The sequence below is a fragment of the Miscanthus floridulus genome, chromosome 3, assembly GCF_019320115.1.
Source record: "Miscanthus floridulus cultivar M001 chromosome 3, ASM1932011v1, whole genome shotgun sequence".
Lineage (NCBI taxonomy): Eukaryota > Viridiplantae > Streptophyta > Magnoliopsida > Poales > Poaceae > Miscanthus > Miscanthus floridulus.
The window spans coordinates 89,090,719-89,114,526 of record NC_089582.1 but is presented as its reverse complement, the minus strand read 5'-3'; the positions used below and the strand labels follow the sequence as shown (position 1 = coordinate 89,114,526).

General features: G+C 42.7%; 3 protein-coding genes and 1 non-coding gene across 4 annotated transcripts; 1 reads left to right on the top strand and 3 right to left on the bottom strand.

The window, feature by feature from the left end:
- Positions 1-1,800: 1,800 nt before the first annotated feature.
- LOC136544014 (uncharacterized) lies at positions 1,801-2,955 on the bottom strand. Its single transcript, XM_066536304.1, has 2 exons — positions 2,559-2,955; positions 1,801-2,312 (listed from the first exon to the last, which is right to left on the bottom strand). Exons 1-2 carry the CDS (start codon positions 2,953-2,955, stop codon positions 1,801-1,803), a joined length of 909 nt encoding a protein of 302 aa, XP_066392401.1.
- A 5,844-nt stretch (positions 2,956-8,799) lies between these two features.
- On the top strand, positions 8,800-17,579 carry LOC136546074 (receptor-like protein kinase At3g21340). The gene is made up of 13 exons (XM_066538052.1): positions 8,800-8,879; positions 8,955-9,495; positions 9,969-10,456; positions 13,284-13,422; positions 13,535-13,606; positions 14,659-14,730; positions 14,800-14,868; positions 15,014-15,162; positions 15,247-15,518; positions 15,598-15,724; positions 16,222-16,290; positions 16,394-16,583; positions 16,860-17,579. Exons 1-13 carry the CDS (start codon positions 8,819-8,821, stop codon positions 17,254-17,256), a joined length of 2,646 nt encoding a protein of 881 aa, XP_066394149.1. The 5' UTR covers positions 8,800-8,818; the 3' UTR covers positions 17,257-17,579.
- Positions 17,580-18,575: 996 nt separating this feature from the next.
- Positions 18,576-22,943, bottom strand: LOC136544012 (histone acetyltransferase type B catalytic subunit-like). The gene is made up of 9 exons (XM_066536303.1): positions 22,631-22,943; positions 21,788-21,994; positions 21,585-21,623; positions 20,909-20,947; positions 20,744-20,817; positions 20,589-20,655; positions 20,002-20,080; positions 19,771-19,928; positions 18,576-19,525 (listed from the first exon to the last, which is right to left on the bottom strand). Exons 1-9 carry the CDS (start codon positions 22,832-22,834, stop codon positions 18,845-18,847), a joined length of 1,548 nt encoding a protein of 515 aa, XP_066392400.1. The 5' UTR covers positions 22,835-22,943; the 3' UTR covers positions 18,576-18,844.
- Positions 22,944-23,653: 710 nt separating this feature from the next.
- TRNAF-GAA (transfer RNA phenylalanine (anticodon GAA)) lies at positions 23,654-23,726 on the bottom strand. Its single transcript has one exon. It is a non-coding gene; the product is annotated as a tRNA-Phe (tRNA).
- Positions 23,727-23,808: the final 82 nt, after the last annotated feature.

Genomic DNA, 23,808 nt, shown 5'->3' with positions numbered 1-23,808 from the left:
GGGTGCGCAGCCAGTGACGGGAAGCACCTCCACCACTGCACTGCGCCGCCACCAGTCTTCACCGCCGGTCGCCACCGCTCATCACCGTCACCGTCCTCTTCCCCGACCGTCGCTGCCCTCGCGCAGACACCGACTCCATGGCGGACGCGAGCGGATCCTCCTCCAAGGGCACAGACGGTCAGCCCTTTCCATCCCTTCCTCTCCCTCTAGATCTAGTAGTTCAAAGTTCTAGGGTGTGTTCATCATGTTTATAGTAAGATGTACCCACTAGATCTATGGCTAAGGTCCTATTCAATTCAACACAGAATTGTTTCACTTCATGTAGCCCGGCCCAAAACTGGGAAACCCCTCTATTTTTTGAACTGTAAAAACCTCCTTCACCAAGGTATTTAGCTCTCAACATTTGGCAACATGGGTTATTATCTCCTCTTTCTAGCTTAAAATCCATTTTGACAAAAGGCACTGATTCATCACTCTAGTGTCTAAAAAACCCAAACCACCTGCTGGTTTTGGAGTAGCCAGAACCTCCCATCTCATCATATGGTATTTTTTCTTTTGCCCAGGGCCATGCCAAAAGAAATTAGATCTTGCAGTCTCCATTTTATGGTGTGCTTCCCCTTTTAGATGAAACACTCCCATCACATAATTTGGAACAGAGCATAGACATGATTTTGTGAGTATCATTTTACCTCCATAGGATAAGAGGCAACTTTGCCATGTTGGAACCCTCTTCTCAACCTTTTGATAGACATATGCAAAATCCAGTGAGCTCATGTAATATCTGTCCAGCATTACTCCCAAGTACTTCATAGGGAAACTCCCTATATTGCAATTGAACAAGTCAACTACTTCTCTCTGTTTTTCAATAGTTGCTTCTAGAACAAAGATTTCACTCTTCTGGTAGTTTATCTTCAGACCTGACATTGCCTCAAAACAGTACAACAAAAACTTTGTATTGCAGATGGATTCTTCATCAAGATTAAGAAAAAGGATTGTGTCATCTGCATATTGCAAGTGTGTCAGGCCCCCCTCCATTAAATCTGGCACCAAACCTCTAATAAATCCACTATTCTTAGCTCTCTCTAGCATCATTGAAAGGGTATCTCCAACTAAATTAAACAATAGAGGAGACAAAGGATCACCCTGTCTGAGGCCTTTGAATGTTCGGAAATAACTCCCTGGTTGGCCATTAATCATAATTCCAACTCTGCCACCCTCTATTACCTGTTTCATCCACCCAACCCATTTGTATGGGAAATTCTTCTTTTTAAGCACCTCTATCATAAAACTCCATTGTACCTTGTCATATGCCTTTTCAAAATCCTGTTTTAGAATGATACCCTGCTGATGGTGAACTCTGAGATGATGCAACACTTCATGTAACATTACAATCCCTTCTAAAATATATCTGCCAGGAATAAAAGCTGTTTGAGCTAGACTAATTATCTTGTTAGCATGTTTAGCTAATCTCATAGTCAGCACCTTTGTAAACCATTTATAATCAACATTAAGAAGACATATAGGCCTTAATTGCTTAATGTTGTTAGCCTCCTCCAATTTAGGTATTAAAGTAATTAAACCATAGTTCATTCTGCTCATGTTAAGTGTTTCTGAATGCAACTTAGTAAACATCTCAAAAATCACTCCTCTAACATGTGGCCACATTTTCTTGTAGAAACCTACAGGTAAGCCATCAAGGCTTGGGGCTGAATTTGAGTCCATGTCCTTGAGAGCCGCTTCAATTTTTGACATAGTAAAAGGCTGTATCAGCTCATTAGCCTCCTCTGCTGAAAGTATCTCCTAATTGGACCAGAAGTCTTCTTCTACTGAAATTCCCCCAGTCTCTTCCTGTCCAAAAAGGTTTTTGTAGTACCCCTCTATGTGTTCTCTTATATCATGATCTCCAGTAATTATCCTAACACCATCTTCTAGAGAGAAAATAGTACATTTCTCCTTCCTTCCATTAGCTTTATTGTGAAAATATCCAGTATTAGCATCACCTTGGAGAAGCCATTTTTCACCCCCTCTCTTCTGCCATTGTATTTCTTCAAATGCATAAATTTGCTCTAAAGCCCTCTCTTTCTCATATCTCTCATTCCACTGTGTAGCACTGAGAAATTCCTCTTCAGCTTTAACATCTATCATCTTAATATCCTCCATTAGAGATTTCTTCTCCTTTCTTAATTGCCCTCTAATATTGTTTCCCCATCCCTTATAAAAAGTTCTGATGTGCTTTTTAACTCTTTTCCAGTAGTCTTGAACATCTTCATCTTCTCTGTTGGGCCACCTAGCTAAAAGTTTCTCCTGAAAGTCTGCATGTGTAAACCAAGCCATCTCAAATCTAAACATATATGGGTGACTAACTCTCACATCTTCAGTAGTCACTAGGAGAGGATTGTGATCTGAACCCACTCTAGTCAGGACTTCACATGTGGACCATGGGTAAATGAAATCCCAATCATAACTTGTGAAAACTCTGTCTAAAGTACACATTATAGGCTGCTCCTGCTTGTTTGTCCATGTGAATTTACTCCCTTTTCAGAGCATCTCTTTAATACCAGTATCTGAAATAAAATTATTGAAAAGATCCATTTTACTCTGATCTGCATTTTGTGTTGATTTCTCTAAAGCATACCTGATAAGGTTGAAATCTCCCCCCAGAAGAAATGAACATTGTGTATTGTTGATTTTGGTAGTCAGCTCCTCTAAGAATTCCTGTTTCCTCTCATTCTGCACAGGGCCATATACATTGATCACCTCCCAAACTAGGTTGTCCTTCCTACTCTTGGCTTTGATACTTGAAAAGAAAGATCCTGTGTCAGAGTTAATCACCTCTATATCACCATTCTTGACCCCAGTAAGTGTACCCCCAGAATGCCCTTCTGCCTCTGTCCAAATCCAACTCAAATCCTGGCCATTAACCAAATCTTTTAGCATGTGATCAGTAGAATCCATCTTGATTGTTTCCTGTAGACAAATCACCTCTAAATGATGTTGGCTCATCAAATCTTTGAACTGTCCTCTTCTACCAGCACCCCCCAACCCTCTGATATTCCAAAACATGATCTTCATTTATGCTTCTTTGGTCTGCCCCTCTTAGGGGCTTTGATCCTCTGAGGCTCACTCTCCTTAGTATTTCTGTCACTAGAATCCCCCTCTATCTTTTCCTCTGTGATATCATAATTGACCTCCTCTATATCTGGATCCACCTCTAAACTTGCAAAACGGTTGACTGAGTTTCTCTGATCTTGTGCTTGCTTAATTTTCTGTTTTGCCTCTAGAATAGCAGCATTGGCTGCCTCATGGGCTTTGAGCCTATCAATAGCTAAATGTGCCTCTGTTTCATTACCTAATTTGATTTTACAACTATTTGCAATTTTAGATAATTTATCAAAAGGCTGTGAATTGAAAGCAGTGAATTGGGGTGTACCTGTGATTTCATTCCTTTGTGCCTTAAACTTGGATGCCTGCTCCTGTATGTTGATGCCCTGGTTGGCTGTTCTCTGACTCCTCCTCTGAGCTACAGCAGGCTGAGTCTTGACCTCTCTGTAAACCATCTCCTCTTTGTTAACCTCCCATTTACTCCTCGATCACCTCCTCGTACTCCTGCTCTCCGGCGGTCACGAACTCCACCAACTCGTTCTCTACATGCATGCAATGACGATGCAACCCTTAATATTAAGGCAACAACAATTCTTAAAATAAGAATACATCTACTAAGCCACTAAGCTAGCTCTAATGGCTAATATACTAACTACCTATCATTTCCACCAAAATAGGTATGGATTCATCTAACAGGTATTAACTTAGCAACTAAAATGTAATCTTACTCTTATTAGCGATTTAACTTATATTACAACAAGGAGCACCTAACTATCCTAGTGCTTAGCCTATTTTAGGGCTACAAAAATTACAGTGAGCACATAATAATACCACGATGTTGCTATAAATTTTTAGGGCTAAAGCTATCACCAATTTACCACCAAAATTCCTACAATAATTCTCCTAACAATATTAAACATTTTCAAATAATTTAATAGCTCCTGGTATCAACATGTATATATATGAACTAAGTACACTAACAGATAGAGCACAATTTTAGGCACTTAACAAAATTTATTTCATAATTTTTGGACACCTACATGATTTTATATGATTTATCAAAGATCAGCTCAAAAATTATATTAGAAAACTATTTCTAATTCCTTATGAAAAAGAAAAATGAATTCTCCCGCGCGGCCCACACGCGCGGCCCACGCGATGCGGCACGCGCGAGCGAGCGCGCGGCAGCCCGCGGTGCAGCCCACGCGGAGACGGCCTGCACCAGGGAAAGCCCGCGCGCGCTGGCGATTTAGCAAAAGAGACCTCGAACTTCTCTCGAATTACAACTAAGTGCTAACACTATTTCTCCCTTTCTCAAACCTTCTCACTTAACCCCCTGGCTTTCCTACGCCGGCCACCTGGGACCTGCGTGGGCCCACCTAACGGTTTGATCACCATCTTCGATCTTGGTGGCTACGCGAAGCGGCGGCGAGGGGTGGTAGGACGCGCTGGAGCGAGCTGCAGCGACGCGTGACCATCCGCGACGGTGGCGCAACTGCCCCGGCGATCTAGAGCACCTAAGAACCTAACTGGCTAGCGAGGGAGCATCAGTAGACTACCATGGACCTAGCTGAGGTGACGGTTGGAGTGGAGGATGGTGGAGGAGGGCTGGCCACGTGTGGCCGAGTCGTGCGGTTGCGCATCGCGGTGGCACGGTCGCGTCAGCAACGACGGGGAGGTGGTAGCCGTTCAGCTAAGGCGTGCAGGGTGAAGAGGGAGTCAAGGCTATGCGAGTGGTGCAGGTGAATTGGTTTGGGATGGTCGGTAGGAGGGCTGCCCACATCCACGGCCGGACGTGGCCTTATCGGCACGGCAGCGAGAAAACCTCCAAATTGGAGCTTGGTCATGCTCGCTTCAAGGTTGGGTGGGGGTGGGGGTCGGGGGTCAGGTGGCTTAATGAAGAATCCAGGGATGTGATGAATCGAGCGATGGTGACTCAACCATGCCGAATTAAGAGAGCGGGGTCGGTCAGTCATGGTGGCAGAGAGGGAGGGGCAGGTCTGCATCGGCTCGTCCTCGCCTTGGCCACAAGCGACCGGCCGGACCCGAGTAGGCGTCTGCGCACCTGCTATGCGACAACGTGGCCAGACCACGTGCGCATGCATGGAGGCAGGTGGGGGCACGACATGCGTAGCCGCAGCACCATTAAAGCGAGACAACGGCGCGAGGCAGTCGGGACAACCCACGTGTGTGCGAGGACAAGGCGAGCGGCAGCGCAGCACAGCGTCGTAGTGGCGTCAGTAGCGGCAACACGAGGCAGGCCAGCAATGCGGACGCGACGACAAGGTGATGGCGCCGGTAGTGGCTCCGTCACGGCGCGGGGCGGGGCAGCGGCAGCAGCGGCGGCTCCACGTGGCGGGGCCAGCGGCGGCCGAGCCGCAGCCAGGCCAGAGGCAGCCACAGCCGGCCACGCGCGGCAGCGCGCACACACACGACCAGTGTGGTGACGCCGAGCGCCCGAGCCTGGTGACCGTGTCCACCCGGCGAGCCAGCCCGAGAACGTGTCGTGCATGAATTTTAAAGCGCCTATAAAAACTAAACAGTTGCTTCTGGACCTAAACCATCTTCACCGTACTCAATATGGCATATGGGACTACCAAATAGAGCTATAATACTACACCACCGCTTAAACCAATCTCTCAAAATAATTTGCTAAACATAGTAATGTCTGGCTGTTGACAACATGGAAATTTTTCTAGGTTTTTGAGCTGAACTTGATTTCAATTTGTAATTTCTAAGCTAGTAAAAATATTAGTTAGTAATATTATTTTTCGACAGCAAGTATTTCACTGTCATCTACAAAGTTTGTACTTCAAACTTTATTTAAGTATCACACACATGTTCTATAGTATTTTTTGCTTAATAAAAATTAGTTTTAAACCCTACTTGATATACCTAAACTATTGAATCAACTTTCGTTTAACATTTTTATTGATCATTTTAAGTTAGAAGAAATTTATCTACATATTCTATCACATGCATTAACACATAAACATGATGCTCATGACATGTTTTAGTAAATGATTTAGGGTGTAACACCAAGGGTGTTACAAGAAATACAGATACAGAATGGTGGGAGTGAATCGAAGTTGTAGTGTTGCATGCTCATGCACGTGGAGACTGCTCACGCCCGCTTTGCTTCTCATGTGCACGAGGGGGCCGCCTCTGCCTACGCTCACTTCCCACGCCTGCTAATGAAAACACTTTCTATATGAAGCACTTGCTGCAACATTTTGAATATACACTTGCAACAGGTGAAAATTTTGGAACGTCCACTTATTACATGTGTATTGCCACTACAACATATATGCAACATCTAGATAAAACACTTGCAACATATGTCTGAAATATTTGGAAGATACGCTTGCAACATATGTGTGTAGCCACTGCAACATATGCAATATCTAGATAAAACACTTGCAATATATGTTTGAAAATAGTTGAAATGTTTGAAATATACACTTGCAACATACGTTTACACCCATTACAATATATGCAACACCAAATCTAGTTTTGCAACATCTAGATGAAACATATGAAATCTGAGGTCTCTGGATTCTAAAAGCTAGCTATAAGTTAGATGTCTCTAGATTCTAGAAGCCAGCTTCTATAACCTTTTGCAAGAGAAGAAATTCGGTTCAACACTGATTTGGGCCATATATTTGATTGTGATGGTAGGGAGTTGTCACAATGCCGACCTGAGTCACGAGTCACATATATACAGCCACGATGGCCGCGGCACGGAACGGAACGACTGAACTGATGAGTAACTAACCTGTCTCACGATGTAGTCAACCCTGGCCGTCTGGCTCACCAGTCACCACTGTGAGCATTGAATGGGTTTGTGCGGCCTCGACCAGACTATTTTTTTGAGACCGGACCAGACTATTTTCTATTTGGTTCACGACTCCATATTTTGTATGTGTAGGCTGAATCCGTCCACATGACATCACACATCTCTTTCTTCTCCCAACCGTCACCCATTGGCCCCGTTCGACTTACCTAAAAACTGACTTGTTCGGCTTGTTTTTTTAGCCGGAACAGTGTTTTTCTCTCACAACAATTCAGCCAGAATAGTATTTTTCAGCCAGTTTCAGTCAAGTTTTAGCAAGTCGAACAGGACCGAGTTGCTTCCATGAGCCTTTGTGTAACTGTGAATCAACGATACCAAAAAAGGGTCGGTTTTCTTTATTATATATACTAAATTCTTGGATATATTGCTCGGGCATGAATAATGACATCGCCATCTGCCGCCTACAAAGGAGTCCTGATGCGCCAGTGTGGATTACGCTGGGAGCACTAGGGCCTATTTGATTGCATGGACGGGGGCTCGGCCAGGCTACCAGGTTGCAAGAGGCTTTGTTTGTTTGCCTAATCGTCCATCCGAGTCCGGTCAACATGGTGCTTAAAGCACCGTGGAGCCTAGCCCCGGAAAATGAAATCGAATTTCGTTTTTCCAGGGTGCAGTTTTTCGCTTTGGCGGATGCACTCGTCCATCAGGGGGCGTGGGTGTGGCCAGTGGGAGTGACTGATATGTTAGGCCCGTAATATTTTCAGACAAACAAACAACATCTACACAAGCCTAGCAAATACAAGTTCACTAAACAAAATAAGTTGTACAAGTCTAGCTTTTATGAAAAATGACCAGGCTCTACTGATCCGCACCGGTCAACCTAGTCCAGGCAAACAAACAGGGAAACGAATGAATGGAAGTACTCCTCGAGAAACATGGAAACAGCCGGCTTTTGCTAGGGCATCTGATCCCCAAGAGAAGCCCCTAAACACTTCCTCACCTGCTGTCTCCTCCTATCCATACAAAATAGCAATCAGTGACTCATCTTCCCCGCCTCTCTCAAATTTAGGGGAGGGTTGAGGTTTCTCTCAGGATAGTCTCAATCTGAAACTATGAGATAGTTTCCATACTTATCAATAGACGCTACACAAAGAAATTGGATTTTCAATAGATAGTTTCTTCAAAAATATATTTTTTATCCTATCACATCTTCCTATCTTGGCTCTGATGTAGATATAATTTATTGTATAAGAAACTATTTTCTTCTCTCTTTCTTAATTCTAATGTCACCTCACTATTTTGCTTAGTTGACATCCTAATGCTTTCACTCGAGTGTGCAATCCTACATGCGAATGAGCCTGTGGTCTAATGGTAGGGTTGTTCAATGGGATGCTACCCACCAGATTTTGGTGGGTTCAAACTTTGGTGATCGCACCATTTTCTAAAATTTTTCTAGAAATTTTAGGGTACACGCACGCGTGCGCATTCGGTGGTACTGTGCTTTTTTCATGCACGGGAGGCGAGGCCTCCCAATCTCTTCTATGCGTGTGTACGGATGAACACGCGTGTGTGCGTGTGGTGTGAGTGTGGAGTGTGTGGGTTGTGTGCGTCCAAATTATACTTGATAAAAAAAAGAGTGTGCAATCCTATATGGCAGCATATTTTTAGGTAACTAAAATAAATGCTTTTACTCTCAATTACGAGATCCGATATTTAAACAAAGTGTACGGTCACATTTCTTGTAGTTATATTTAAGATCCATATTGCACTCCTTGCATGTTTTTTAAAGGAACCACCGGATCTCAAGGGGCAAAGAGAATTGGAATATTGACATATCGTAACTAACTCTATAAATACGAAGCCGGACAGGGTGTGTGTTAGTGTGCTGCATCCGATGTTTTGTCGATAGATCCTGAAACCATCATGGAGCTCTCGTTCTTGGTTTTACTACTGCTGATTACCCCTGTCGTCGTCAGTCAGCAAGGTAACCGATAATCTTGCTTCAACTTCATCGACCATGTGACCTCGCCACCTTGGAATTGATGAATCATGCGTGCAGATTTCCTGAGCATCGACTGCGGCGTGGAAGCCAACTACAGCGGATACACGGACGAGTACGGCATCGTCTACGTCTCTGACGAACCATACACCGACGCCGGCGAGAACCACAGGGTAGCCCCCGACCTCGAGAGCTTGTTTGTGGGAACTGATCGAACGCTGAGGAGCTTCCCGTCCGGCCAGCGGAACTGCTACGCGCTCCCCACCGTGGCCGAGACCAAGTACCTGGTGCGGGTCATTTTCGCGTACGGCAACTACGACGGCAGGAGCAGCTCGTCGGTGGAGTTCGACCTGCACCTGGGGGCCAACTTCTGGATGACCGTCGACGTGGATGCGAAGACCAGCTACGTGTGCGAGGCGATCTTCGTGGCGTGGGCGGTGTGGGCGCCGGTGTGCCTGGTCAACACCGGCCGTGGCACGCCGTTCGTGTCCGTGCTGGAGCTCCGGCCGCTCGGGGACGACCTCTATCCCCAGGCCGCACCAGGCGTCATCTTATCTATGTTCACACGGCTAAACATGGGGGAAAGCGTTTCAACTATACGGTATGTCACATGCATCTTCCTGGCTTCCTGCGCGGGACACGCAGCTCAATTGATTCTCCATGTGATGGAAACTGAATTATGGCAAATTATATTCTTACAATAACATTACAGAATATAGAAGAGTGTCCCTCAACAGCGTATGTATAGCAAAATTGAAAAGAAAAAGCTCAGATTTGATGATGGTAGCTAGTTATGAACAGTTGAAAACTAGATTCTAAATTCATATAGTTAGGGCCCTGCCCCCTGCAGTCGAAAGAACAAATATTGACCGTTATTTGTGATTGAAAACAATCTTGTATCATATAGTTAGGGTATTAAAAATACTCCATTTTATTAAATTGTATACGTTGTTTTGGTTTTTCTAAATTCATAATTTTTACTCTTTCATTCATTCAGAGCCTAGGATGTCTACTACGGTCATTCTCAAATCAAACTGCTTAATAATTAACTTTCTCCTAACTCGATCGGTGAAGGTATCCTAATGATCGGTACGACCGCTATTGGTGGCCGATGGACAATGCTAGTCCACGGTGGGTGAACGTATCGACCCCTCGGACCATTCAGTCGGGCAGCAGTGATCGTTACGCCGTGCCCTCGAGCATTCTGCAGACGGCCGTCGCGGCATCGGGCAACGACACGGCGCTCACCGCCATCACCTGGCAATACCAAACCAAGTACTCGTTTATGATACTCCTGCACTTCGCCGACTTCCAGGACACACAACTTCGACAGTTTGATATCTACATCAACAAGAATGCTGAATCGGGACTAGCAAAACTCAAGTACAACATATCGTACCTGACTCCATCCCATGTCTACGCTGAAAATTATACGGCTACCGACGGCAAGTACGACATCACTCTGGTTGCGACCAACACGTCCATGCTGCCTCCCATGATCAATGCGCTCGAGATCTACCGTCGCGTCCCGTACGAGAATCCGACGACACTCCCTCAAGATTGTAAGTCCGTATAAGCTAGCCAGCTCGGCTCTCTTCCCTCAAACTCACCTTCAAATATACTTGATCTGTTCTAAATTATAAGCTTTTATAAATACATCGTTTATGCATACATCATTCTGTCTACATATACATTGAAATACATACGATGTTTAGATATATAATAGAAACAATGTATTAAAAAACTAAAACAACTTATAATTTGGAATGAAAGAAGTATCGCTCTACTATATATATTTTCGTACCTTATACATACAGATGGGATGTGTTCAGGTAGCCATCTTCTTCGTACATAGACTCACACACACTACAACACTTCTATGACTGCGAGTGCAACCCCCATTTGTTCATCTATATATAAATTATATTTTTTTTATTTATCGTTGAAAACAAACCCAAATATATTATCAAACGTTGGGCATGCACCACGGTCTCTGTCTATATCCTATTGAACGAGATGTAAGCTCGTAGTGACAAACTAATAAAACTCTAAAAGGATTAGGTTTGGTGCAATCATTTGTGATATTCCCGGTGCATATTGTATCCAAGATTATCATTTTATAGAAACTAGCAAAGAAGCCCGTGCGTTGCAACGGGAGAAAAGAAATAATAGTATCTCTAGGCCAATAGATTTGACTCAACTCAAATGATCACCTCACCTTTCTCCGTACCTCACCTTCCACCGTTGATTACTCTACAGCTCACATCCAAAGTACGTGTTTCTCTCCCATCCGCAACTACCTGTCACAATAATGTTAATTTGGTGTCATAATAGTTATACTCTTTTCTAGAAATATGATCAAAACTAAAATAGTTTTAATTAATATAATTCTAAAAGTTGATTTCATTTGCAGTTGGAGTGAGTATAATAAGAAAGAGTCTTCTAAACAATAGTATTAGTTACATGCACATTATTTTCCACTACTATTGCAGTATCTATTTTAGGTAATAGTATATCATGCACTCATACACACGTTACCATGGTATTATGTGTTCCCATTATTGCAACGCATGGACAATTACCTAGTGATAGAAAAAATACCCGTGTGTTGCTAGAAAAAAGATATAGCAAACTTATAATCTATTAACTAAGCAGTGGGATCATAACTTTTCTCAAATATGTGACTCAACTCTAATATATTGCAAAAAGTAAATATGGCACAAAGTTAATATTTGAGAAAGATTTTTTTTCTAGAACATGAATCTTGTCGTCATGCTGTGCAAGAATTATGAAAAGGAATGTCGCACAGCTTACTCGAAGGCCTTTTAGTTTGGACGGTCTCAAGCAAAGTTCTTATAGTCATGATGTCATTTAAATTATTGCAGCTGAAAATATTTCTTTTACGGTCTCGAGCTTCTTGTCATCGAACTATGTGAATTTGAATTTCGAGAACCATGAACTAAATACGATATGTAATTAGGAAATGAAACATATGTTCAGTTAAGGGTGTTTTCCGGACATCGACATGCAACACCACCCGATTCCAGCCCAGCAGCAAAAAGCCCGACGTGTGGGCTACATTTTTACATCTGGAATCCTTCCTTATCTTCAATTTCTTTTTCTCATCCTTTCCTCAAAACCACCGAACAGAGCCGTCCAATATCAAACCGAACCCTACTGCGACGGCCTGATCGGCGGTGAGGAAATAGTGGCAGAAATTTTGCGGAGAGAGGCCCGTCCTGGGCTCTAGGACCATCGCCTTGCTCTCCCGCTTCCTGTGCCGAGCCAAGACCAGGATGGAAACCGAAACACAGACGCAAAGCAAGGTAAAACGTGAACTGCACAAACACGGAAGGCAGAAAAAAATAGTGGCAGAAATTTTGCCTCTTTATTATTAGGGATAGATGTCATCACAATTATCTAAAAAACAGAAATGTCAAAATAAATAATTTTTGTGGCACTGTGTCTACGAGAGAACATCAACATCATTAGATTTTGTGTTCGAGAGTATGGGTATGGTACCAAGGTTATATCTACCATATGACAGTGAACGGCCCTCTAGCCGACTTGGTTAGGTGGTCTGAATAGCACTTAGGTCCTATAAGTTCAACTCCCCGTGAGTTTTTTTTAACCACATGATACAACTTTCTTCTCTGTCCTACCACATGATACAACACTTTCTTCTCTGTCCTATCAAATGCTCTGCCACAGTAGCAAAAAAAAATCACATGTGACACTAGCCCTTATGTCTCGGACAAGGATGCCAAAAAATAGAGTTCATATTTTCAAATTAATTGGTAAATATATCGACTACTACCATACCACCAAAGCTTTTGGATAAATAAACTCAACTCCCTTTCAATACCAATACATGTGTATGTACAAGCATGGGTAGGTGGCTACAGTCTGCTTTGCTCGCTTCCATACAAGTTGAGCATGGCTACACGCCTGCACGGTCACGGAAGAACCTTCCATGTTTCATGTCTCTCTTCCATCTCCTTCCTGCTGTATGGTGGCGGCGACTCCGGCAATGAGGGTGGCAACGACCTCACCCTCTAGAACGCGGCGGTGGCGGCAGGGGCGAGCTGGGCGATTTAGCATCCTTCCCCGCGCGCGCCCTTCATTTTAGCTTCCAATCGCAATGCCCACCTGATGCGCCATACCTTGCGCCTAACCTTGTACCCAACGTGCTCGATTAAATGTCGCTTAAGGTTGTGGCACTGAACTGGGTCTGAAGCTAGGATGCTAAAATGGTTTGTCAAAGATTCTACTAATTCGAATTGATTGTTCCCCTTTTCCTCTCTTGTTTATGCAGTTGTTTTGTAATTCTTGTATAGGTGATTAGACCCGCTTCCCAAACATAGTCATGACCATATTTTTGCATGCTAGTTGACGCCATCATGGCTATCAAAATCGAGTATGGAGTGAAGAAAAACTGGATGGGTGATCCCTGCTTTCCAACCAAATATACTTGGGAGGGCGTGAAATGCAGCAATGCAAGCGGCAACACATCGAGGATTACATCACTGTGAGTATCTGATACATTATTGAGGAGGTCGTACACCATGATCTCGTATGTGCTAATATATTACTAGTGGATTCGATAACTGATTTATGTTGAATTACAAATTCTCATGCAGAGATCTCTCCAACAGCTCGTTACATGGCACAATATCTAAGAATTTTACGCTTCTCACAGCACTCAAGACTTTGTAAGTGCTATATAACAGCAGGCTAATGTCCTCTGCTTTCATTGTTTATGTCCCATGGGTTCACATTCCATGACTGGCCATCCCATTCTACTACTTGGGATCATGATAAGTCAGTTTCTTTGGCTTATGTGTTCTGCGCTAATAACTTTGTTTGTTGGATCACTAGAGTTTTTTTGGAACGAATCCGGATTACAGGCCTCTGTAAAACTATAGTACCATAAACCACTCTCCTCAAGCTCAAGCCTCTATACTGAGGAGATAGAACTTATGGACATATGTTGGGTTCTACTATAGTAGCATACATTCCACCTCATTCCGTGTGTGTCTTGTTCTGTTTCGAATCTGTAGTTGCCAATCAAATGCATGAGGCATAGTAGGAGAGCCTTTTTTGTGACAACATGTATGGCATAACTGCATGGTGATCTTTTTCAATTAATAAATTAAATCACTCTTTTATGTTTATATTTATCAATATTTAATGTACCTTGCTCTTTAGTTTTGATCAAAGGGCTCTAGCAAATTTAGGCCCCATTTGGTAGGGCTCCTCTCTAGCTCCTCCGGCTGCGGAGGAGCCCTACCAAACGGTTTAGTAGGAGGAGCCGTTTTTCAATGAAAAAAGGAGCCAGAGTCGTTCTGAAGGAGCCACAAATTGTGGCTCCTCCAAAATGGCTCCAGCTCCTCCGGAGGAGCCCTCCAAAACAAGGACTTAAATGGAGAGTCTTTTTGTGACACCATGTTTGGCATAACTGCATTGTCATCTTTTCGAATTAATGAATTGAATCACTCTTTATGTTTAATTTACCAATATTTAATGTACCTTGCTCTTTAGTTTTTATCAAATGGATCCAACAAATTTAAATGGACATAATGCTATTAGAAAATTAATTGATGTACCAGAGCATACTTGTCAGGACTATGTTCCCACTCCCATGATTGAACTACAAAGCTTTTATTTCCTACTACTAGCTTGATATGTTAAATTCCTTTTCTGTAGAGTTTGAATCGATTATCTATGTACTTTTGGACTTACTATTGTTGTGCAAATGTTTCAGAGATTTATCTTACAACCAGTTGAGCGAGTCAATACCTGATTCCCTACCAAGTTTGCCTTCCCTACAAGTTCTGTAAGTGTATATTTGTCGCAAATTATTACCAACCCAAGGACGTTACCAATCACCTTTCACTTTCTACAGAAATGTATCTAGCAACCAGCTGAGTGACGAGTCCCTATGTAAAAATTATACTGGACCACTTATTTTCAGGTTTTGATTTTTTTTCTCAATATCCATTCCATTAATATGCTTCTGAGTTTTGTATTGTATCTCTTACTGTGACCTTCAAACAAGTTACAGTTTAAGACATTTTCTCCTCGAAAATAGACCCAGTTCTGATTTTCTATACTTTCAGACATGATGGTGGCTCTGTATGCAACAAACCTTCACCAAGCCCGCAAAGAAATAAAGTAGCTATCATAGCTATTTCAGTAGTGGTTCCTGTGTTGGTAGTAATTTTACTTCTTGCATATTTCATCTGGTGGCAGAAAAGAAAGCCTAATGGTGTGCATCCTGTTGCTCAATTCTTTACTGACTTGTATTAACGCTTTCAATTTATAATACTTGACCTTTCTTATCTGATACTAGTGCAACATGTCCCCATACATGGCCCAACAAGAGATTCAGAACCTGATAATGCTTCAGGAAGCAAAAAAGGTCATGGGTACAACCTGAATAAAACTGAGAATCGCCGGTTCACATACAAAGATCTCAAGAAGTTCACTAATAATTTCAAGAAGTTCATAGGACAAGGAGGTTTCGGGCCCGTCTACTATGGCCGTTTGGAAGACAGCACCGAGGTTGCTGTCAAGATGCGGTCTGAATCATCATCACATGGGCTTGATGAATTTTTAGCTGAGGTACCAAATTTCAGTGGCCTAGAAAAAAGCATATTATCAATTTAACCAAATAATATATGTTTCGTACCTTGTTACATAGGTCCAGAGCTTGACAAAGGTGCATCATAGGAATCTAGTGTCTTTGATTGGTTACTGCTGGGAGAAAGATCATTTGGCACTAGTGTATGAGTACATGTCTCAGGGCAGTCTTTTTGATCATCTGAGAGGTATGTCTATGGAAAGCCTATTGAGTATTGATTTAGGCATAACCAGCTATGTGACCTCTTCAATTTGCTTTTGAAATATCTATGCATGATTTGGACCTAAGAAACTATCTTGACTGCCTTATAAATAATTCTGGTATCTGAAAAATCAGAAGCCTTTTGTGGGGTATCTACACGTCTTCCTACTGAAGTGCCTAATCCTTAGTGACAGCATGGTTGCGAAATATTTGCCAGCATCCTGCTTATATCATCAGTACATCTTAACATTGGGATGAGGGGTGACTTGATGCTGTGAGCTACATCCAATTACCTTTATTTAGTTTAGTGTACGATTTCAGCTAATGTGTATGTTAGAGGATTGGTTTTGTTTTGGTTATTAACTATATTGCAATTCCATTATAGAATATTATATCAAAACTAGGAAAAGGAAACATTCCATTAATTTGTTGAAATTGACACGTGAAGCTTTTAAACTGTTCTGTTATGTTAAAACATTGAAGGTAAAAATGGTGTTTCTGAAGCCTTGAACTGGAGGAAACGTGTACAAGTAGTGCTTGAAGCTGCACAAGGTATGCCGCAACAAAGCACATCAAGAAAACTGGAATTAAGCAAATCCTTCATATGGTCATTATTGTTATTCTCATTTTTTGGCATTTCCTGTGATATATAAAGGCTTGGATTATCTGCACAAAGGTTGCAATTTGCCAATAGTTCACCGTGATGTGAAGACCAACAACATTCTCTTGGGTCAAAATATGCAAGCTAAAATAGCAGATTTTGGACTTTCCAAGACATATCTTAGCGATACACAAACTCACATATCAGCCACTGCAGCTGGCACAGCTGGTTACATGGACCCTACGTATGTCTTATCTTTCCCTGTGTATTATATTAACATTTTGGTATTTTTTCCATGTAACTTATTTCTTGAATGAGTACTAAGTGAAAGAAAACTAGTAAAACTCACCTTAATGCAGGCAACATGGTTTCCTTCTCTTGCAGTTTTCTTATTCAATAAAATTAGGCTCGTCTGGTGTTGTGTTTTGCGAACGCGCATGTAGTGCAGCTGTAGTAAAGCATTGTTGCCAGCTGCTGGTATGAAGTGTTTCTCTTGAACTTCTTGTTGCTGTTTCTTAAGGTACTACCTCACTGGAAGGCTCACTGAGAGCAGCGATGTGTACAGCTTCGGAGTTGTTCTGCTTGAGGTAGCCACTGGCGAGCCCCCAATAGTGCCAGGCCATGGCCACATCACTCAGCGTGTTAAACAGAAGATGGCCACTGGCGACATCGGCTCAATTGCTGATTTGCGACTTGGAAGTGCCTATGACATCAACTCCATGTGGAAGGTAATCGACACGGCTATGATGTGCACCGCGGATTCTGCTGCTCAAAGGCCAACGATGGCCACAGTTGTGATACAGTTGAGGGAGAACCTGGCGTTGGAGGAAACTCGTGAGAAGGACAGTAGCATCAGGGCAAACCGAGGGAGTGACATAGAAGCTATGGTGTCCACATTTCGTCCATTGACAAGATGAAGCTGTGCCTGTACTTGGATTCGGTTCATGGTTGATGCGTCTATACTAAAAGTCTACAATGGGTTTTTGGTGAACTCCTTGTCATGTGAAGACAACTAGTGTATAATTGTGCACTGTTTTGAATCTGCAATTGCTTGTGTAAGGACTCTGAGAGTCCACGCTTGTGTGTGCGAGTAATAAGGTTTGGTGTGAGCTTGCAGCTTCTCCAGAATCCAGATATTATGAACTCCCCATGCTCTAAGTATTTTTGACAAATATTTCCCATGTTTGTATGTAATTGCATCGAACTAATAACATAAAGGATTGATTAATTTGAAGCGAGGGATCCAAAAATTGAGCATGAGTCTTTCCATTCAACCATGCATAGCTCTGTTCAATTTCAAACAGTTCCCCTTAGATATCCTATTGCCACCATGATTACACTTTTATTCGTTGTTCATTTGTATTTTCGTGTATTTTACTGGTTGAATTATCACAATATTACCTGCTTAGATAGCTACCTTTCTTAAATCCATGTTTACTTTTCCTGTGATCATTATTGTCACTAAAATTAGATATGTCGTGTTTGTTATATAGTTTGACTGTTACGAGATTTCTCTCCTTGTTTACAGTTTATTTGAATGTTCAAGGCCTGTTTGGAACACGGGAAACTTTTCCTGTTCTGTGTTTTTCTTATGAAATTGAATTGATTCTTATGAAATTCTTATATGATTCATGTGAAATCCATGCGTTCCAAACAAGCCGTCAGCCCCCTTACATTCAATATTTTAGTTTTTATTGGCTTCTCCAAATTAAATTTGCAATGGCAAACTAAAAGTTCCCCAAATCCCTAGTCTATAAATATAGAAAGGAAACTTACGTCTAATCCCAGGTTGAAAGCTCTGATTCAGATTCAGTCCATTGACAAACATAAATCTGTGCCGGTACCAGTGTACCTGAATCTGGCTCCTTGATGGCCACAACTGAAAGTCGAAATGGGTGTTTTGAAGAAATAATGTGGCGTCGACACTAGTGTTTGTGTGTGCCAAAGGTTCTTCATAGCACGTGCGTGTTTGTATTCCCAGTTCTCTAGGTACTCACATGCTTTGCTTGTTTGTACTTTTACAGACATGTTGCCTGTTTGTATCCGAAGATCTGAAAAAGGTTGTGCCCTTTCCATTCGCTAAGATGTTGGACCGATATCATTTGCTGATGTAGCTAGCCCAAAATACGCTCGGGAAACAGGTATCGACTACACATTAATCATAAACAGATCACTAGTCAGTGATCACCCTAAAAATTCAATCAATGCCTCAGGCTGAATGGGAAGTAGTGCATGGTAATGGAACACTTCTGACTTCTGAGATTTGGCATGGTTGCCAACCGATCTATAAAATAACATCCTCAACAAAGATTCCAGAATTGAAGTACATAACAATCTGCCGTGACAAAATCTACTCAGTGCCAAGGTATGTATTGGTTCTAACACTACGATGACAGTGTAATAACCAACATTTCCATTTCTACCCAGAAGCAACCCGTAAAAGACATCTCACCAGGTGAGCTTCAACAGCATTTTAACGTCATCTCAAGTAGGAATCACCCAAATTCATTGGGCCACCAGCTCTACCAACTTGTCCTTGCCACGTGAGGTGACGTTCTTAGCGACCCCAATAATCTCCTCCATTTGGTTGTCTACGAGCTCATTGAGCTGCTGCTCCTGAGTCTTGAGATCTTCTGGCTGCTGCTCAACAGTTTGGTCGTCTGCGTCCCCACTTTCCTGTATCCAATACACAGCAAAAGACTCCTCATTCGAACTGCTTGGCATTTGCAATAGACGCTTCCCGTTAGTTCCAGAGGCACTGCCAAGGATCTCCCCCTTGATGCGGTCATATATACAGGCCCCGAAGTTGTCCATGCTCTTATGATCCTGAGAGTCAAGGCTTAGGAAGGTCAGGATTTCCCAGCACCGGAGGAACTGTTTCTTGTTGATCTTCAGCTTCTGACGGACAGTCTCCATCAGCTCAGCTGGTGGAACCATTCTCAAACTGTGAGTCCTTTTTGACAGGTTGGTCTCCTTCAGAGAGGAGACAATTGCACTGAGTGCAGGTTTTATCGGATCAAACGTGAGAAGACGGAGGCAGTCAATGGATGAGCGCACATACTGCAGGTAATCAGAAGGGTCTTCTATGGTTACATCATATATGTTCTCAGACTGTGCGATATAATTGATTGCTTCAAGAAGACGAAGACCATGGCCTTGACCCTGATAACGTGGCAAGACAAGTATCTGAAAAATACAACAAAATTATAAGCACCTAGCAAGACCGAAAACTTGCTTTACTTTCCAAAAGATTTGGTTATGCAACTGTCAATGTCAGTTTAACATCTGAAAAAAAAAACAGAATGCCCATGGGTGCAAAAGCAAAAAAAAATAACCTACAGTGCCATGGAATAACTTCAAAGAAATGGACTAAATACTGGACACCCCACATAAATGATGTAAATAGAAAGTAAAGCTGTAAGAGGGCCAACCTGGCTGATTCGCAAGCGAGTACTCTCAGGATAATGATAGAAGTTATGGACAGCTGCAAAACCTAGCAGTTCAAATTTCGAAACGGCCTCTTGTGTTGTCTTCTTTACTACCAGAAGCATTTCCCATCCATGTTCTCCAATATCTATGGGCGTGGAACCTAGAGTGAAATGATATAAGCAAATAGAAGTCACAAGTAAAACAGACTATTATATTTCAAAACCTTCAGTTACCTTCAACCAGAAGAAGAACAAGTGGTACCAGACGAGAATAAAGAAATGCAGCAGCACCTTGGAGTTCAACTCGAACAATCTGGGAATTATATGCAAATCAATATCAAAATTGATGGGAACTGAATAGGAAAACATTTTGAACAACAGAGAATAGACTGAATATAAATTTCAATGGATCTAATAGATTCATACTACACACCAGATTAAACATTCTGAATATGGAAAAATATATGCATTTTAACAGAGTAAGTGATTGTACTTTATATTGATTTTGAGAACAGTATCCTAAATTATAGGGTAAACATGATCAAATTCAATTTAATTGGATGAGTTGAAATCAGAAGCGAGGGCCTGGTGCAAGCGGTAGAGTCTTACCGCCTATGACTGGAAAGTCCCGGGTTCGAGTCGCGGTCTCCTCGCATTGCACAGGCGAGGGTAAAGCTTGCCACTGACACCCTTCCCCAGACCCCGCACAGAGCGGGAGCTCTCTGCACTGGGTACGCCCTTTAGTTGAAATCAGAGAACAAAGTTAAATAAGTGTTGCAAATCAAAATCACAAATGCATAGGATTATAGGGGGAAAATTACCTCAACTGCTGGGTCTGATTCATATGAGCCATCAAGCTTAATGGCACTACCATTTGTCACTGCAGTTCTGTAGCAGTAAGAGGAAGTAACTATATCATGCTTCCTGAAGCAACAAATAATACTGCTGCAGCATACTTGTTCAGAAACAAGAGTACCTGATATATTCACATTCCTTCGAAAATGTATGCAGAAATTCCTCTTTTTCTACCAAGTTTTCTCCAAAAATGTTCTGTTATAGAATAAACAAAGCTTAGGAGATAGGAAACATTATGCACAGAGGTTGTCTGTAGTTATATAAGAACATTGTGGACAAAACAGACCTGAAGAACAGGCTTTAGATCTGTTATTCCTTTCCCTCCCTGGAAGATATCAGTAAAAATGCTTTGTCATTGACTTGAGGAAACCAGTTACAGCTACTAACAAATACATGTCAACTGAAATTTTAAAATCTGCATTTCACCGCCCATTGAACAATAGAAGCCAATATATTCAAATGTTAAAGAAAGACATCAAAGATGAGGAATTATGGTTCGAGGTTAGAGATGGTTTCTGTGAGGTGTCATTGATACATCGAAGAAATGGACATAAATGTAAAACAAGTCAAAGGTTACAATTACAAGGGACAAGTTTGTAAACAACAAAAGTATCAACAGCTTCTTTGCAGTTTGGATTCAGAAAGCATTTCAAAGGAGTATCAATTACGGCTGGCAATCATATGCAGTAACTGCACATGCTAAAAGTTTTATTTAAAAAAAAACATCTATACCCATAAAGTAGTCAAAGTTCTTTACAGATGGAATGCTATAATCAAATAGGCCCATAACAACAAGAAAATTGCATATTTGGGACTCTAATCGTCGTGCTTCGCAGTTTTAGGACTTCAATCGTCGACTCCGTAAAAATAACCCTCCAAACGTTGGACTCTTGATTTTCATGACATTATATGTATTTTCTTTCTTTTTTTATCTTTATACATGTATTTGGCACTGTACGTACCTGGGAAGGGAAGTCCGAGCCACCCGACGTTGAGAAGCCCTAACCCTTCGTCTGTTCGTACCCCCGCCGCCCGACGCTGCGACGTTTCTCCCCACCGCGATCCCGACGCCGCGGCAGCAGCCATGGAGGCCCAGCCTCCCGTCGCCAAGGGACAGCCTGCCACGCGTGCCCGAGATGACCTAGCCACGACGGACGCCCCAGACCTGGACGCGACGGACGCCCGAGGCCTGCCCGCGCCGATCGCTCAAGGGCTGGCAGCAGCCGTTGACGACGTGGCCGTGCCCGAGGGCTCCATGGATGGCGAAGCTCCACCGCCGGCCACTGCTATATTCAGAAATTTTAGCAAAAAATCCAGGCGGTGGCGCCGAGCCAGCCAGCCCAGGCAGCAAGGGCGGCGGCAACCAGTTCACCTGTAGGTCGGAAATAAACAAAAACGGCTCAGCACAGAAATGCGCAAGGGGCATCCACACAAATGATCAAACAGCGCAATTAACTTGTATGATTGTATCTCACAGAACAATCCTTATGGGGCTGATAGAACCACAAAAGTCTGATGTCTCTTCAGGTTTGCAAAAGGCAAAACAGGTCTACAGTTTGAATTATGCCAAGTGCACTCCACAAAGAAAGCAAAATAGGGAGAAAATGTAAGAATAATAGAACGCAAAAGGTGGAGAGGTTCACCATTTCCTATCACATTTTAACCTGTGTGGCTATCCAAAACCTCTAAATATAGTGCATCAGGGCTTAACCAAGCAAAGAAGGGACAGATCCAATGCTCCACAGGCAGACAATCAATTCATTACGGGCAATGCACAACCTCAGTCCAGAAAACAGGGCAAAGTCTAACAATTTAGCAACTTCTTTCCCACCCCTTTGACTAACAGAATAAACTCCCCAGGCTTCAATGTCGCAACCACCAAATTACGCAAGGGAGACACATCTCTAAATGAGAAGCACCACCGTCTCGACTGCGCTCCGCACGCATACCCACGGAAGAACGACCCCCAGCGTAAGCCGCCAGGCCAAAAATAAACATAAAAATGAACACGCGCCGGAGCCCAACAAGACAGCCACCGCGTCACAACACGAATGGGACCTGCAGCGCCGGACTCGCCGCCAGACGCACGAATCGCCGGAAATGAGAGGGTGATGCGTGGGTCGAGTTTGGTACCGGTGCCGGAGAAGCCGACGCGGCGGCGCTTCTTGGGGTCGGTGGCGGCGACATCGGTGCCCTTCTGCTTGAGCGCCATGGGCGAGGGGAGGACGGGGCGTTTGCGCGGGGTCGTTCGCCAGCTAGGGTTTGGGGAGGGGAAGAGGCGGGAAAGAATGGGGAATCGATGGAAGGGGCCTGCGGGCGCGGGGGCGGGCGGCTCGAGCTGGGAACTGGCCAATTGGGTGCTCCAAAAATAATGCGGGTGGAGAAAGGGTGAAAAAGAAGTTTTTTTTTTTCTGGTGGAGAAAGGGTAAAAGGAAAAGTTATTTTTTTCCCAAAAAAAGTGATGCTGGTAGAGAAAGGTAAAAAGGATGAGTCAATTTTTTCGGGTTGACAAAGGAAAAAATAGAAAAAAAATAGAAAACTTGCGGTGAATTCTTGGGTTGACAAATGGTAAAAATGAAAATAGATAAAAGATTTGGGTTGACAAAGGCTAAAAAGAGAACTTGTGGTGAATTCTTGGGTTGACAAGGGTAAGGAAAAAATGATTTGGGTTGGGTAAAAATGAAAAAAAATGAAAAACTTGTGGAATTCTTGGGTTGACAACAAGTAAAAGAGAAAAGAAACTAGGTTGGCAAAGGGTAAAAAGTTTTAAAAAGTTAGGCCGGCAAAGGGTAAAAGATAAAAGAAAAAAACTTGGTTGCAATGAATTCTTGGGTTGACAAAGTGTAAAAAAAGAAAAAAAAAAGAGATTGGCAAAGGGTAAAAAATGCAAAAAAAAGGAAAAAGAAAACTTGCAGTGAATTCTTGGTTGACAAAGGGTAAAAGAGAAAAAAAAAGATTTAGGTTGGAAAAGGGTAAAGAATTTAAAAAAAATGGGCTGATAAATTAAAAAAAAAAAAAAGGGAAAAAAGCTTGCGGTGAGCGTGGATCGAACACGCGACCTTCAGCTCTTCAGTCTGACGGTCTCCCAACTGAGCTATCCCCGCTATCCGTTAAATTTTATAACCAACAGATGATGTACACTGTCTCCAAATAATGGCAACAAATGAAACCATAGAGTCCCGTACT